The 17,654-nt window shown below is 39.5% G+C and overlaps 1 protein-coding gene across 19 annotated transcripts in view; it reads right to left on the reverse strand.

Annotated features, from left to right (window-relative positions):
* Nucleotides 1–11,917, reverse strand: part of CDC42BPA (CDC42 binding protein kinase alpha) — a 313,445-nt gene extending 301,528 nt beyond the window's left edge. For 7 of the 19 annotated variants that reach the window (XM_055235037.2, XM_055235030.2, XM_055235025.2 and 4 more), the window contains exon 1: nucleotides 10,441–11,915. In XM_055235037.2, coding sequence (XP_055091012.1) covers nucleotides 10,441–10,618 — 178 coding nt within the window. In that variant the 5' untranslated portion in view covers nucleotides 10,619–11,915. Of the gene's footprint in view, nucleotides 1–10,440 lie in introns of all 19 variants that reach the window. The other 12 variants (XR_008649731.2, XM_055235020.2, XM_055235019.2 and 9 more) reach the window with 4 other exon arrangements.
* Between the last annotated feature and the right edge of the window lie 5,737 nt (nucleotides 11,918–17,654).

Here is a 17,654-nt window from a genome sequence, read left to right on the forward strand (position 1 = left end):
AAGTTGTTATTGCTTAGCATTTAATGGAAAAACAAACATGATTAATAAGGTCAGTAAGATCCAGGAATGTAATCCATTTGTACATGTTTAATACAGAGAAGTCAACTGAGCTAGATGCACACAGAGGTTGAATAAAACCAGAACTCATGAGTTACTACACTTAACTGGGATTACCAGAGGCACATAGGCAAAAGAGACAAATATGATGATCACACTTAATCATAGCCTCAAGCAACATAACACAGCAAAGGACTCTTAGAGGAAACTGTCAACTTAGCATGTGTTAGTCAGAAATGGGTAACACATTATGAACGCATGCAGCAAAAAGGCAGAAACAGATACTACACTAGACCTGAAAATATTATTGTAGTTTTAACCACAAACTCTAGGAGAATCTCTATAAGTACAGAGTATGGAAAAGCTTTATGATATCATATGTCAGCTTCACTACATACCTGAACTTAGTCTGTTGTTAAATGTTTCTTAGTTATGATTTTAGCTCAGGGCAAGATCATAGGTAGCTAGCAATACAATCTCAAAAAGGGGCTTCAGTCACTGTTTCATAGCGGGGGCTTTTCCTAATCTTTTCAAACAAGTATTTTTTAAATCTCAGGGCATACCACTTCTAAGTAGATGCTTGAGTGCTTTTAACAGTATCTGAGTCAACTTGGGGCACTGCATTAGCCACTCCAAGTAAACAATGATACTTAAAGATGGGATTCTTGCTGTAGCAAGACAACTATACTGCTTTTACAAAACTTTCATAAAATCTAATTAGCATTGTTCTATTTCACAGCCATGACAGTATCGATCCCAAATTCTGTACCAATGGTTACAGAGGTAACTGGATTAGAACATAATAAAGCTTTACTGGAAAAAAACAAAATCACTAGGTTAGCAGGCGCATCTTTGCAAACCAAGAATTGCACATATAAACTCCTCGAAGGCATGTATCAAGTCTCACTGTCCTTTCTTTGTAAAGATATATAAACCCAATGCAAAACTCCACACCAACTTAATATTGCTTAGATGACATAAACAGATATGCTAAGAAATATGGAAAGGATAAAGGCAAACCTTCAAACCTCTGCCTTCATTTGGAAATTGATATAAATTGTGACAATTTATGTGGTAGAAGAATTTATTAATCACTTTCTGTCACACAACCAGTTTAAAGGCTCTCACACTACCTATGGTTAAGTATATACCAGCATTTCCCAAACTCTGTCAGCTGTTCTTCATAAGGAGTTCCAATGTTAAATTACTCAGTCAAATTCTAGGTAAAACAAAGTTTAAACGGTTTCCACACCAAACTTTTTGAAACTTTTTCTATGATAATGTGCTTTGTAGTATCCAAAGAGGCATACAAAAAGCACTATTTTCCAATCTTACGTATCCACTGAACTCTTAATTTTCAGAATATTCATTTATATCTCTTGAAATATAATTTAGGAAACACTAGCATACATTAAGTTTCTACATACCACACATTTGTGGTACTGTCAGGTCACAAATACATTTATGGGTGCTGCATAATCTTTAATACATAAAAAGTCCTAAATGAACAACACATCAATAATTTTTCATGACGATTTTAACCCTCTGCGTTGAGGTCCAGAACTCTACCATTGATGTGCAGATTGGAGATATATAAACATAAAAATAAAATGTAATTAGTCATCTCATATTTGTTGGTGGTGGTGGACAAATGAGCATTAACTTGATATTTACTGAAGAATAATTATATAACAACAAAATGTTCCAATGCAAAAAGCTTATAAGATTTTTTTGCATAGTCACACAAAAATATTGGCATCTTCAATCCCAATATAATAAAATGCTATCAGTAAGATACGAATGTATGTTAATAGTAAAATAGTTATTTACATCCTTATATTAATATAGCTATGCATTTCAGCTATTATTTACCAATAAATGGCATTTTAATTATTCCTTTATCATAAGGCTAAGTAGAATAGAAATTTTAAAAAGCAGAATAGGAGGCCGGGCACAGTGGCTCATGCCTAAAATCCCAGCACTTTGGGAGACCGAGCCTGGTGGATTGCCTGAGTTCAGGAGTTCGAGATGAGCCTGGGCAACACGGTGAAACCTTGTCTCTACTAAAATACAAAAAAAAAAATTAGCCGGGCATGGCAGTGTGCACCTGTAGTCTCAGCTACTTGGGAGGCTGAGGCAGGAGAATTGCTTGACCCCGGGAGGTGGAGGTTGCAGTGAGCTGAGATCACGCCACTGCACTCCAGCCTGGGCAACAGAGTGAGACTCCATCTCAAAAACAAAAACAAAAACAAAAACAAAAACAAACAGAATGGGAAACAAGCTGACAAAATACAACTATAAATCACCAGAAAACGAAGAATCCCAAACCAACTTTTAACTTTTTAGAAAAGTAAACTATTAGTCTTATGTCCATTTTTCACAAAGAGACATAGGGAGGTTAAATAACTAAATCACCCAGCTAATAATCAAAGCAGTCAGTCTTAATCCAAAACCCCTTGCTCTTTTCCAGTGGTTTAGAACAGAAACATTTCAGGTTAGGTGTTCTACTTGTAGATATTCACCACGGAAACTCTAAGGAAACTGGATTAAGTGTTATCACTATGAATAGACCAAACTAAACAGAAGGTGTTTCTTTCTTTGATTAAGCCTACAGTGATGTTTAAGCAACCTGAAATAAAACTGAAAGTTAACAAATGATTGCACATGACTGAAATAATTCACAATCTTTTCAAAATATTGTTTTCATCCATATAAGTATTACTTTCCAGTATAATTAGAACAGGGGTGGGAAGAATGGCACTGGTGAGGATGAGTTAAAGAGAAAAATAAATCTAAATCAGAAAAAAGAAAAAAGGCCAGGTGCAGCTGCTCACATCTGTAATCCCAGCACTTTGGGGAGGCCAAGGTCAGAGAATTGTTTGAGGCTAGGAGTTCAAGACCAGCCTGGGCAACATAGTGAGACCCTATCTCTACCAAAAAAAAAAAAAAAAAAGAGAGAGAGAAAACTAATTTTATTCCCCTATATGCTGTCTGTCTTTAAACAATAAAATTAGATTGTCCTCTATGATTATTATCTGGCCTCCCAAAAACTCAGAACAAAAGTTAATGGCAACCACAGTTTTAACCGTTCACACAATGCCAAAATAGCACCAATTATATATGTTTTCTCCTTAATAAAAGTATATATTTTCTAGTTTCCTTAACAGTATATATAAATAGGTGCTGGCACTAGAAACACAGCGCTTCATGGATGTAATAAATAGCAGTAAAGTTCCCACACTAGTCCAAAAGTCTGAAACCAATGGCCTAGCAAAAATCTGTTACACTGCAAAAAACAATACTTAACACTGTAACAGGGTTTTAAAACTATATGAGTCCATGATATTTTCCTCTTAAAAATCACAAAGTAATGAATGTAATCTTTTCAGATAGAAAATAGTTTTGCAACATTTACAGTAATGAGAGCTGTAAAAAATAAAGTGAGAATTTCTGTTTTTAATGTGAATGCCTACACATAAAGAAAAGCAAGTTTAATTAGAGCATAATTAAGAGATCTCTCAGTAATTTCAAGGACTTTAGGGGTTGACAGCACTGGTTCATTATGATGTCAAATTTCACTCTACTTTTTAGGGTGCTTTTCTTAGATGTAATTTTACCAACAGCATCACTCATGTTATTTCACCACGATTAAATTTATCTTTCAGTGCACATGACTTTCACACAGAAAATGAAGTTCACAGCCACTGAGTAAAATAAAACTTATTCAGATTTGGATTCTCTCTCCAATCCACACAATATCCCAAATTTCTCTCAATATTTCTTTCTAACCCTGCTACTTAGGAAGTTACAAGGAAAACCATGACCTTATACTGGAAGAACATTTCCCAAAGCACATTCTATGAAACACTGGTTGCCACCCACCCTCCAGACACTCTGAAAAAAAGCTTATTCCATAGTCAGATAAACTTCATAAATTCTAGGATAATCTGCCGTATTTTTAACATTAAATGTTGTCTAAAATCGTTTCCTAAACTGATTTATTCATATAAACCTTTCCCCTTGCTCAAGTATCTATTAAATATCCCATGGATTTCCACAACACATTTTGAAACTAGGGAGGGAGGTTACAGTGAAGAGGCCCTAATCCCAAAAGAGAAGCAAACAGTTCCATCAGGAAGAATAATGGCAAACAATGGGATTGGAAAGGGGGAGCCAGGTCTTTGTGCCCCGTTAACATGAAAGCTAAAGTGCTGCTCTCATACAGTGACAGATAAAGAAACACTAGCCAATAGAAGGTTAGCCATTCCCTACCTACTGACTAGAAAAAGAGAAGGCAGTCATAGGAAGGAAGTGTGTAGAAGCTAGCTAGAAAGAATAATCCTGGAGCTCTACTCACCATTAACAGGGACGAAAAGGAAGTCCCCTAGATTTGGAAAGGAGTTTTTATATACAACAAAAAACTTGTGTCTGGGATGATCTATACTTACAGTGTGGGTAATTCAAAAACACAAATCACACCAGGTGCAGATCACACTTGCAATTCCAACACTTTGGAAGCCCAAGGCAGGTGGATCGCTTGAAGCCAGGAGTTTGAGACCAGCCAGGACAACATAATGAGACCCCCACTTCCACACACACAAAAAATTTTTAATTAGCTGGGCATGGTGGCACATGCCTGTAGCTCCAGCTACTTGGGAAGCTGAGACAGGAGGATCACCTGAGCCCAGGAGGTTGAGGCTGTAGTGAGCCATGATGGTCTCTCATAATAATTATTATGCAAAGACTTCTTGACTCATCAAGATAGGGCAAAAGAAGCTAAGCAATTCTTGGTCCTCGATACCTAAAACTGGCAGTTTCCTGAGCAACAAAGGATGAGGAAAAAATCGGATAGAACTAGCAAATCCTCACCTACATCTACCCCAGAGTTCATCTGAAGTGATGGGAAGCTAAAACCAAGAAACTACTACCTTTGTTTATAGGTCACATGGTTATCACTCAAACTCAAAAACGTATATACCTCTGACAATTAACCAAAGTCAACATCCATTAGCCCAAAGTCAGAAAAGAAAAATGACAAAGGAAGAGACAATAAACCATTGAAGGAAATACAAAAGAGTGAAATTAACTCCTCTGCCCATTAAGTTCTTTTAAATTAAAAATACCCAATCATAAAAAAAAAAAAAACCCTATCATTCAACAAGTCAGACTGAAGTAGCAACTCAGGAACACAGTATTCATTCTCATTCTCTATCTCCCTCTCCCTACTCATTCTCATGTTCTCCCTCCCCCATGTCTCCTCTTCCCATCTATTTCCAAGTCTGTATCTTGCCCATACCTACACTCTTTCCCTTCACTAGGTTCTTGAGTAAGTCCCAAATCTATCGTGTGTCCTTTTTGAAAAAATGAACTGTCTATAATATTTTCACTGTTTGTCAACATAGCATAGCTGCACCTACACTAAAGTATTTCAAACTTTTTATCTCAACCTATAGTAAGAAATATGGGAATAAGAAACACAGAAAAACACAATGTTTTGCACAACAATACTTATTCCTTCTACATTTGATGTACTTTATATTTTCTATTCTAGTCTTTGATTTTTTAAATGCTGGTTAGACTTAGTAATTGATTTTAAAACCTATCACAACCAGCAGGAGAAAAACAATGAGCTACATACATAACATACTGTCAATAAATGTACGAAATGAGAAAAAGGTCAGGGAACAAATTTTTGACTGCCATAGAAGACTGGTACAATAAAATATGTATTTGAGCTAAATTATTTTATCCTAAAATAGCCTGAGCTTACTGTGTAATAGTATTCAAGTCCTAGGAATTATGGGACATTTCATAAAATTTCCAGCATACTGCACTATTTGTTTTTATATACTGCTATACTAAGGTATGCCTTACATTTCCATATAAAATAAATATAGTTCTAAAATTCCTAAAGTGTTAATCCTGACATCCTGTTTTCACTCATAAAGCAATACATTCTTTTTTTAAAAAAGCTGGGTGTGGTGGTGCATGCCTATAATCCCAGCTCTTTAGGAGGCTGAGGTGGGAGGATCTCTTGAGCCCAGGAGTTCAAGACCAGCCTAGGAAACATAGTAAGACCCTTGACATGGTTTGGATTTGTGCCGTCACTCAAATCTCATACAAAACTCTAATGCCAGTGTTAGAGGAGGGACCTGGTGGGAGGTGACTGGATCATGAGGGCAGAATTCCCCTTTGTGTTCCTGTGATAGTGAGTGAGTTCTCACAAGATCTGGTTGTTTAAAAGCGTATATAGCATCTCCCCCTTCCCTCTTTTCCTCCCACTCCAGCCACGCAGGACGGGGTCGGCTTCCCCTTTGCCTTTTACCATGATTGCAAGTTTCCTGAGGCCTCCCATGCATGCCTCCTGTAGCCTGCGGAACTGTGAGCCAATCAAACCTCTTTTCTCTATAAATTACTCAGTCTTAGGTAGTTCTTTATAGCAATGTGAGAACAGACTAATACAACCCTGTCTCTAAAATAAAGCAACACATAAAATAGAGTAATGTTCCTAAAAACAAAAAAATTATAATACAATCCTGTCTCTAAAATAAATCAATACATAAAATAAAAGGGGTGATGTTCCTAAAAACAAAAAAATTACCAATGAACATCAAGTATTTCAAAGAGTTTAGGGGTTGACAGCACTAGTTCATTATATCTAAGTTCACTCTATAGGGAATTTTTCCTAGATGTAATTTTACCAACAACATCACTCTTATGCTATTCCATCATGAATGCCAGTAACCAGTATCATCTGGCAACCTCTAAGTGTAATTTCTCTTAAAAAGAGAGAGACAAATAGAAATGTTATAATAATAGCCATTACATTTATTGAACACACTTCTACCATGTGCCAGCATTGTACTGGATAAAATAATTGTACTTACTCATTATCATTCCTAGAATAGAATATTAGGTGGCTAGTATAAAGGAAACAAGTACCCAACCGATATTGCTGATTATTCTAGTTGAGAACTTAAATAAAATAAATGTAATCATCTGTATTAAATGAACATTTTGATAATTCGGACTGATTAATAAATTCTACTCAGGAAAAGCTAACAATGAGGAACAGCATATGTGAAGAACAAAAGTATCCTAGAAAAGATACAGATCCATCAACACCTCACTTAACCCTCGTGTAAAAAAAAAAGTGAACAGCTTTAAAACTATTCTAATAAAAAGAAAAGCTTAAAGCATAGTACCTGCTGATATGCTCTAGGTACAAATTTATTAAACAGACTATTCTCTATGTATATACAAATTCTGAATAAGCTATAAAATTACCGTTATTTAGTGATAATTTCTATGTGTTACAAAGTCCAAAATTCAAAAAGCATCAAAATACAGTTATCCACAGACAGCCTTGCATATTTATTTTGTATTAAGTAATATTATCTTACATTTATTAAGTAAATTGGTAAATAATTCTCTAAAATTCCAATTTCCCATTTCAAAGTAGGGTGTGGCCGATTTAACGAATGATATACTAATTCAGTCATTACTAGCAAATTAGTTTACAATGTGGAAGTTATTTTTACTTCTACAACTCCACTGTAATTTATTCTAGAGTCTGACATCCAGACTATTACTGTACACACAAACATACAAACCATAATCATTTCAACAACTTAGAAAACTAAACAGACAAAAAAGTCTTGAAAATATTATTTACTATAAATGAAAAATAATACATCTTATTAAATTTAAATGTGATCTATGGTCTTAAGGCACTTTTATTCCCTTGCTCTAGTGCTCATTGGCTTAATCCTCTCTTTCTCTTTCCACTTATTTCCTCCCTCAAGCCATCAGCACCAAAAGCAAGAAATGCTGTCAAAGAAAAACAACATATCTGACTTTGAATTGTCAGTTTTCTTATTGTCATGATACTGCTATGAACAAAACATTAACTGTACCAATATAAAAATAAAATGGACTAAAACTAGGAATAAAATGAAATTGATAGAAATGAAGCTGAATACAGCTGGTAAGAATCTTGGCTGACTCTACTGTAAGAGTAATCTATCATCAGCATAAAAATAAGTAGCATCTAGCTGACACTCATTAATATAAATAACAAACACAAATATGTAACAACTTGTATTATTAATACTGTGTTCCTGTTGCAAATAGTCTTTTAAAGATTTAAATGACAATATTTTTTCAATTATTAAAAATCAAACTTAAAATTACACCATTTAAGGCAAATCTAAATTACCAAATTTAACCCCAACAACAATCCCTGTAAATTTCCACCAGAGTCCCAAAAAATAATGTTTAAAACATTGAACTGAGGTCAATTCACAATTTGGAAATAGTCTTAACTGATTTTCACATATTGTTAGGTAATTAAAATAAAATAGGACATTTCCCCAAAATGTAGTTATCAATTCATATGAAGAACATCTGATCTATTTCAATTCTTAAATAGACTAGCATTCTTAACCTAAATTCTCAAATAACTTAAAGACAGCAAATACTACTACTCACTACACAACTCCTGACAGCCTTTTCCATTCTTAACTTTCTTTTTACTCTTTATCCAAACTTCTATACTAATAAAAATAATATTCAGCCAAATACTTATTTGATATTTGGCTTATACAGAAATATACATAAATGAGGTGTTTTTATACATATAAAAGAAACAACATCCAAGAAAACATATTTAATGGAAAATCCATATAAATTATTCTGATAATCCAGCGAAGTATCTCATAGCATAAAACTACTTACCTAAACTCTAATAATCAGAAGGCAATGGAGGATACAGTTTTCTCTTTATCATAAAGCATTTAAAATTATATTTACTACTGGTACATATAGAGTTCCTCCCACAGCTTCGCAGATAGGAAAGAATATTAAACGACAAAAATCACAGACTAGAGTGTCATTAAGGAACCATAACTTAAGAACTCAAGTTCCAACTCTAAAAGTACCAAAACCCTTTAAGTCTTAAAAAAATAAATAAAGAACACTACAGAATTTCTCAAATTGTGAAACATAGGGATGTAAAACTACATATGCTTTACAAAATATTTTATTCAACAAATAAAAGACGTATACTCACAAAACCAGTACCAAAGTCAAACTTGTCTCACTCTTAAGTGAGAAGTTACTTGAAAGATGGTTTAGATGTCTTACATTTCCAGGATGAGTCTGGCAGTCTGTTTTGAAAAGCTATTCTACTCACATTTACATATTTTTTTAAACCTTATGACATCACGTTGCTAGAAACCTTCTTATACCGGCAAATTGAATAATTAAAGTTATTACGTGTAGGCATTCTTGCATCAGTGGTTTACCTGAGAAACTAACTATGAATCAATTTCAAATCCATAAAAAAAAAAAAAAGAGAGACACAATCAGCACTTGACTTTTACTTCAGGAAAATAAAGTTTTACCTGGGAACAAAGGTATTTTAGCATAAGAACTTAGCATAAGAACAAACTAAAATGATTAGTATTCCAAAGGTACAAAATAGTATTTGGCCAAAATCCTTCAAAAGCCAACGTACCACTACTATAGACAGATCTGGGTGACGATGGGTGCTTATTGCAACAGTGAACTTCTGGACATTAGAGTGTGCCCAGTATATAAGAGCAGACGCTGAAGAACTTGAGCCAAGCCTTCAAGCTTGAAGGTCATGGAGCGTTTGCTCACATCATTCATCTATTCCACTACAGCAGGTCTTCTAAATCACATCTATATCTAGAAGAATGAAGCCAAAAATCTAACCAGTTTAGATTTAAATTAAATTTAGAGTAAAATCTAACTCTCAAGTGGAAGCTGCCCCCAAACATTGTCCATCAACTACTATCACAAAATTTTTAAACTATGTCATTTAATCTTACAAACATAATTTTTGGAAAGTCCATGTTTAGCAGTTTCCTTATGTAGAGATGAAATAAAACCCACTGATCACCACCTTCAGCTTCCTGTTGACCTAAGGCAAACACAGATATTTTAATATCTCCTCCCATTTTGAGAATAATTTCCATAGTCTGAATGTTTCCACCAATAAATACCTTTCAAATAAAGGACTATTATAGTGCCATGTATTAGGCAACTGTAACCAATAATCCACTTTTGCCCATCACAGAGTTGATTTAAAATCTCTTACTGTTGACCTAAAAACATAAGTTCTTCATCGCCAAGTTTCACATTAGCTAGGCCTTAAATCAAGGCAACAATTGAGCGGCACAATTTTACTCCTGGGAAAATATTTACCAAAAACTGGCGGAAAATCTTGAATAACTAGTGTCTATTTTTTTATTGTATTTTTTCTTTCAACGGAGTAGAGTTTACTCAAAACTCTCTATACCAATCAAATCATAATGACCAGCTAAAGATTAAGAGTTTCTTTAAAAATCACAAACTTACCCCATTCTAGGTATTCGAGAATGTTCTTCTCTCTTCTCAATGGAGAATTATTGCATTCATCATAAAGGCAGATGAGTATATCCAGTAACGTCTCCACACTGAAGCACTGCCCATTGGTCTGAGCGGGCCCGTCCAAAATAAACTGCTCCAACTGCCTCAAACGCACTTCTCCAGACATGTTTGCTTAGATTTCTGCTGGTTTTCCTTTAAATTATTATGATGACTTTTACTATTATCTGATTCTAAATTTTAAAAGGTATGGTTTTAAAAATAAACCACTTGTTATTCAAACAACTGTCATGCAATGCTGGTGCTGAATTAAACATCCAACACACCAGTAACCTCACTTAACTGAAGCGTCTTCAATTTCACGCATATACATATATTTTGAGGGTAAATTACCATAAAATATATACTTAATGCATTTTTAAAAGAATACAATTAAGTCGTATATTTAAATAAAATAATTAGAAGTACAATGAACTAGAGTCAACACTTCTTTAAAAAAAAAAACAAACTCTTCTCCTTCATTCAAAATTCAACTCGTGCAACGTAATCCTGAAACGAATCCGGTTGCATCATTAATGAATAAAGTCCGATTTGCATCAGCAATTCACTTCCCGGGAAGAAGAAAAACAGAAAAGAGAGGAAAAAAACAGAATGCATAGAAGGGGGAGGGAAAACCAAAAATGTTGCTGCAAATCCTCCCAACCACCACTTGGATAATGCATCAGCGGCAATTTCTCCAGCGGGAAAGGGAGGGGGCGAGGTCCCTGAAGCAGCCCCTCGGCTCGGAGCACGCCAAGTCTTGCCCGGAGGCGGCTTTTCGTTTCTCCTCCCGAGGTCCTTCTTTTTTAAGGCTTTGCAGTCAGTCCTATTTTCAACGGATTCCGGTGAAAACTCTTCATTTTCCTCCCGGCTTCTCCCTAGGGCCTGACCGGCGGCGCAGCCAGGGGTGGAAGGCGGGCTGCAGGCGGCACTGGCACCGGGCTCCGGAGCAGCGGCTACTTGGCCGCCCGAGCCCACTCCATGTCGGTGGTCGCTCGTGGGCCGAGCCGCGCCGCGCCGGGCAGAGAGCCCGGTCTCCCCCACACCCGCACCGCGGCCGCCGCGCCGGAGGCTCCCGACGCCCCAGGTGGGGGGGGTGCTTCTCTGAATTCAAAGGACACAAGCGGCAGCAGCTGCGGCGGCGGCGGCGCGGGCGGCTCTGGCAGCTACTTCTCCCCCTTCTTCACACCCCTGGGCTAAGGGCATCTTTCCTCAGCGAGGAGGGAGGCGGCCGAGGCGCAGGAGGAGGGGTCGCTTCGGCGGCTGAGGAGACCAGAGGCTGCGGCAGCCCGGCTCCCAACCACTCCCTTCCTCTCCCTTCCAGCCCTCCCCCGCCTTCCCTCTCCTCTCGCGCTCGCGCCCTGGGCTCCGCGAGGCTCCTCTAGTCCCGCCGCACACAGGCGGAGGCTCGCGGACGAGTCCGGATCCAATATGGCGGCCTGGCCCCCCGGCCCCGGCACACGCGCGCGCACACGCCCTCCACTCCCCGCCCCCGCCCTGCCCGAGCCTCAGCTCCAGCCGGCGGCCAAGCCGGGCGGGGTCCAGCCGGCGCGCCCAGCGGAGGCCCCCAAGGGGGTGCGGGCTCGGGGCGCGAGTGGCTGCGCCAGCCCGAGGGGAGGGGTGGGGATCGCCTCGGCGGCGAGGCTGCGGCTGCCGCAGCGTGGAATGCGGAGCTGCGGGAGGGCTGAGGGAGGCCCGGGCGGCGGTGGCGGAGCATATGGAGGCGGAATGACCGGGCCGCGCCGGGAGCTGCGGCAGGACGGGGCGCAGGCTGGGAACTGCGCCACCACCGCGCCGTGGCCCCGGCTCCCCGAGGCTTCTGGTGCAGATCGCGAAGGGGGGCTCCTGCCTCGTCCTCGGAGATATCACCTGTCTGGCGCGTTTGTTAAGGGCGCCCAGAAGCAGAGGGCTTTAGGCTTCCGACAGAGCTGGAGGAGACGGTGCCTGTCTTTCAGCCCCTTACCTGCTCCCCACCCGCCCCCCAGATTCGGTTCGCGCACACTCCAGAGTAATCATTTCTTAGGTGTCTAATTACAGCACTTCATGTGTCATTTCCCAGGACAAAAACAATGACAGACTTGTCCGCGCTACCATCGAAGTCTTGGGTCCGCACGCAAAGGATGGAATCCCCCATCTCCATTCCCAAAAGTTTCACTACGGGAGGCTGGTGTTGTCTCCTCCGGAACTGTCCTAGCGGCTGCCTGTTTTTCCCTAGCCATGGTTACCCGCCTGCGGGGGATTCAGCCTGCAAAGGCAGTCAAGGCAGTTCACCACTGTCATCAAACCTACACCCCCGTGTGCACGCGCACACACACTTGTAACCCAGTGGCACAATGCAGGAATTAGGGCAGCAAAGGCAAATCGCTGAATAGCTAGGGCACCTGATGCCTGTAGGGCCCTTGCAGGTTTTTGTGAATCTCGGTTTTAGGAGAGCTCCCTTTATAAAATTCTCATGGAAGATGCCACATTTAAATTAACACCACAAAACTAGGTCATTGCAGTTCTGTTACTTTCTCTCAAAATTGCCATCTCCTTTATGGTCGTTCTCTAAAATACAATTATTTTATATTCCTTCCCCACACCTATGAGGCGGTTATGTTTCTATGTTAATGCCCACAATTGCATCTTACATCTTGATAATATGGAAGCTGAGGAAGAATTAGAAATGAGGGCCTAGACGTAAAATGAAGGCTAACAGAAGTCGATTCAAGTTGTGATTCACGAAATAGTGTGAATCTTTTATGAAATCTACATTTGCAACGTCTACACTTACCTGGCTTAAGAACAGCATTATTTTCAATGCGGTCTTGACATGAATGATACTTAGATTCAAACAAAAGGTCAATCATTTCCAGCCATGACATCTTTATATGGGTGTGTGTTGTCTAATTCTAAAAGTAGCAGAAAAGCAAAAAGAAAAGTTTAATCCTAACACAGATAATAAGCAATATTTTGGTGTTTATTATTCAAGTCTTTTTCCTATGCACTTTAACAAAAATGATACATAATAAAAGACAGTTTTATAGCCTCTTGCTTGCAATTAGCAATATATTATGGACATTTTTTCAGTTCAACAAACATTCTTCAACAACATGGGTTTTAATGGTGAAGCCAATTTTAACAGTTTCATTCGACCGTAAGATGCGGTAGCAAAGAAGGAAGCAATTTCTTCTGCTTTTTCAAGTATGGTTAACTAAAGAACTGGCTCCAAGATACCTACTTTTCCAACTTACAAATAACTAGAAAGAAGTTTAAAGGAGAACCTAAAACATGTTAGGTCTCACTAAATGCTAACTGACAATGGAAGTATATGAGATGTAGATAATTTTTTTTTTTAACAGAGTCAAGCTGTCAGTTCTCTACCTATTCTGTTAGCACTTGGGTACCACCCACAGTCCAGGGTATTGATGGTTGCTAAATAACCCTTTCCACATTATTTAGAAAGTAGGGAGAATTTATTTTTATTTTAAAAAAACACACACAAAGAGAAGGAAGGAGGTTGAACCCAATCAATTTTGCTTGAATAATTCAAGCTCAGAGACTTAATAATTAACTAGACACTAAACACATTGTGCGGGTGTTATTTTAAATGTTCCGGTTGAAGTGTGAACATGCTTGTTAATGAAACCGGTCTTAAGCCAAAGAAAGGCGCAGCCCAGCAGCAGTACAGTGCTTGAAGTGTTCCTGCAAAACAAGAGTGCCACAGGCTGCCTCGCAGGGTATTCTTTGGGGAAAAATAGCCTGGAGGAGGTGGTCTTTGTGAAATTCTGCTTGGGGGCTTGGAGATTAGATGTATATACCACTGCAAACACCCAATTTGTTTGAAATAATCAGAGAATGTTTTATGAAGATGCTGGGAATTAATCTGACCATTCAGAAAAGAAAGAGGACAGGAGAAGACAAGAAGGTAGGAAGGTGGAAAGAAGAAGGCAGGACAGCAATCATTAAGCCTAGTCCCAGTACAAGCTCTCTTCAACTAATCCTCCAATTCAGGGCTCAAAGCAGGAGAATTAATCCACCAATTAATATTTATAACAGTCAACCTCACTCTCACCTTGGTATATCTAACTTCAGAATAACTATAGGGTCATTGTTGGAGAACGGAGCCAAAAACAAGGTGAGTGCCACAGTAGGGCTTAATGTATAGCAACACTGAGGATGTTTTACCACATCTCCTTTTAGCCTAGCCACATCCTGACCCTGCAAATGAATGACTTGGCTTAGTACCCTCCCAGGATAAAATGCCAGCAAATGCCTGTCCTCTCTTCATGTCAGGCTCCTGACATGAGTGAGATCAACTGCAAGGACTTATATATAAAAAAGAAACTTTCTGATTAATAATTCCTTCCTTTACAGAACACTTAACCTGTAAACACTGTCCTTGGTAGTTCGAGCTCATGTTTTATTCAATCTTCATAACCATATGAAGTAGGGAAATTACCTCTATATCATAGATGATGGAAGAAGCTGAGGCTTAGAGAGCTTAACTTGTGAAAGATCACACAACTAGTAACTGACACAGGAGCTACAAGTCAACACCAGGCCTGTCTCATGCCAGTGCCCGTGGCTTTAATCACAAAGCAAGTGAGGTCTAAAAAATCTGCAGGTTCTATAAACTCAACTCTTCCTTCCTATTGTAACAAGGAAGAAGTGGGATGTGTTGTTAATTCACATATTTAGGCATTAGAAGTTGATATCAGGGCAAAAGAAAGAACTACGCACATGATTATATCAGAGTTCAACCAAAAAAGCAGAAATCACCTATTTATTTAAACCAGAGAAAGCTTTTTTTTTTTAGACAAAGTATCACTCTGTCTCCCAGGCTGGAGTGCAGTGGCGTGATCACATGCTCACTGCAACCTCCATCTCCCTGATTCAAGCGATTCTCCTGCCTCAGCCTCCCAAATAGCTGGGACTACAGGCACATGCCATCGCATCCGGCTAATTTTCTTTTCTTTTCTTTAAGACAAGTCTCACTCTGTTGCCCAGGCTGGAATGCAGTGGCACGATCTCGACTCACTGCAAGCTCCGCCTCCCGGGTTCACATCATTCTCCTGCCTCAGCCTACTGAGTAGCTGGGACAGCAGGCGCCCGCTACCACACTCAGCTAAGTTTTTGTATTTTTAGTAGAGATGGGGTTTCATTGTGTTAGGCAGGATGGTCTTGATCTCCTGACTCATGATCCGCCCGCCTCGGCCTCCCAAAGTGCTGGGATTACAGGCATGAGCCACTGCGCCTGGCCCACATCCAGCTAATTTTCTTGTATTTTTAGTAGAGACAGGGCTATGTTGGCCAGGTTGGTCTTGAACTCCTGACCTCAAATGACCCACCCGCCTCACCTCCCAAAATGCTGGGATTACAGGCGTGAGCCACTGCGCCCTATCAAAACCAGAGAAACCTTAATTCTGACACATGGTTCCATGGATGGTGGAAGAGCTGAAGAAACACAGGGCAAGTCAGGTAACCCAGCTTGGCAGCAGCAGGAAGCTATTCCCACCCCTAGGCTGGTGGAAGCTAAAACCAGGGCTGGTGGGAGATGGAGCCACAGAAGAGATGCAAGTGCTACTGGGGAGGCTGCCATAGGCAGAGAGAGGTGAGGAGAATCCTCTTACCACAAATCTCCGTCATTTGCAGCTAACACGGAGCCTCTGAAAGGGAGGTTGCATGACTGGTCCCCAAAGATAGAGTAGAGCAGGCAATGGGTAAGAAATGAATGCAAGAGCAAACAGGCAGAATTTGCACACATATAATCAACATAGTTACAGTTTAACCCAAACTATAATAAAATCAATAAAACATGTTTTATCTCTGAACAACCATTAAGTAGATTTTGAAGTGGCATTATTTGAACATAGGAGTTTTTACCTTTTCCTTTTCAAATTTATTTTGTTTTTGTTTGTTTTGTTTTGTTTGTTGTTGTTTTGTTTGTGGTTGTTGTTGTTTTGTCCCTCAAGAAGTTAAATAACAAACCAATCCTCATTAGGGCAGGTTTACTTAGGTATACAGACTAATAGTTCCCACTTGCTTGTCAATGCATCTTGTCCATCTTGCCTTATCTTTAAATTTATCATTTAAAATCTCTCACTAAAGCTCTACTATAAATGGGACTTTCCAAAATATGTTTAGAATCAAACATTATAATACAGATATTGTCGGCTATTAGAGCTACTTAGCAAATTTGAACATTGCAAAGATAAGTGGCATTCTTTCATAAATTCTATCAGCAGAAAACATTCGGTAAAGACTGTATTGCAACGTGTGGTGACAAAACCAATTAAGCCAGTGTGAACCTTTGGTCCTGAGGTGGGAGTGGAGGTGACACACCCAGGACCTATAGGGGCTGGCAGCCAAGGAGGTGAAAGTTGACCAATTCAGTTACTACACTCTGGAAATTGCTCTGGCCAGGATTGCCAGTGACTTCCACGTTACCAAAGTTAATAGGCAATCCTCAGTCCGCATCTCATTTGCCGCTTTAACAGTATTTCACAGTGCTGATCGCCTCTCTTAACTAAAACACTTTCCTGCACTTCATTTCTGCACTCTCCTGATTTTCTGCTACCTCACTGGCCACTCTTTCTCAGTCTCCTTCGCTGGATGATCCTTATCTTCTTGATCTTCAAACACTGGAGTGGCCCAGGGCTCAGAACTTCACCTCTTTTCTAGCTACACCCATTACCTAGGTGATCTCAATTAGTCTTAAGGCCAAAAATACTATCTATGATGGTTTGAAAAACTTGCCATAAATTCTTCAACACTCCTTCCATTGAATGGTTCGGTCCATATCCTCTTACCTTGAATCTAGGCCAATCTTGGTGACTCACTTGTCCTAAATAGAATGTAGCATAAATGACTGCTTACCTTCCTAGGCTGAGCAAAAAAAGGCAATGCAGTGTCAGCTTGTCCACTGGAACACTGTCACTAGAACCCTACATTGCCATGTAAGACACTCAACTAAATTCAGCTGTCCTAAGGCTACCATGCTAGTAGGGAGCCCAAGCTGCGTGCAATCACCCATTCAGCAGCTCTAGGCAGCATCAGCTGCTGGACATGTGATTGCAAACACCTCCAGATGATTTGAGCCTGCAGCTGTCAATCACCCTAGCCAAGACACCCAGTCTTCTCATCTGAGGCCCCAGGCATTGTGGAGCAAGGTTAACCTCCCATCA

This window comes from Symphalangus syndactylus, chromosome 19 (genome assembly GCF_028878055.3).
Source record: "Symphalangus syndactylus isolate Jambi chromosome 19, NHGRI_mSymSyn1-v2.1_pri, whole genome shotgun sequence".
NCBI classification, from domain to species: Eukaryota; Metazoa; Chordata; class Mammalia; order Primates; family Hylobatidae; genus Symphalangus; species Symphalangus syndactylus.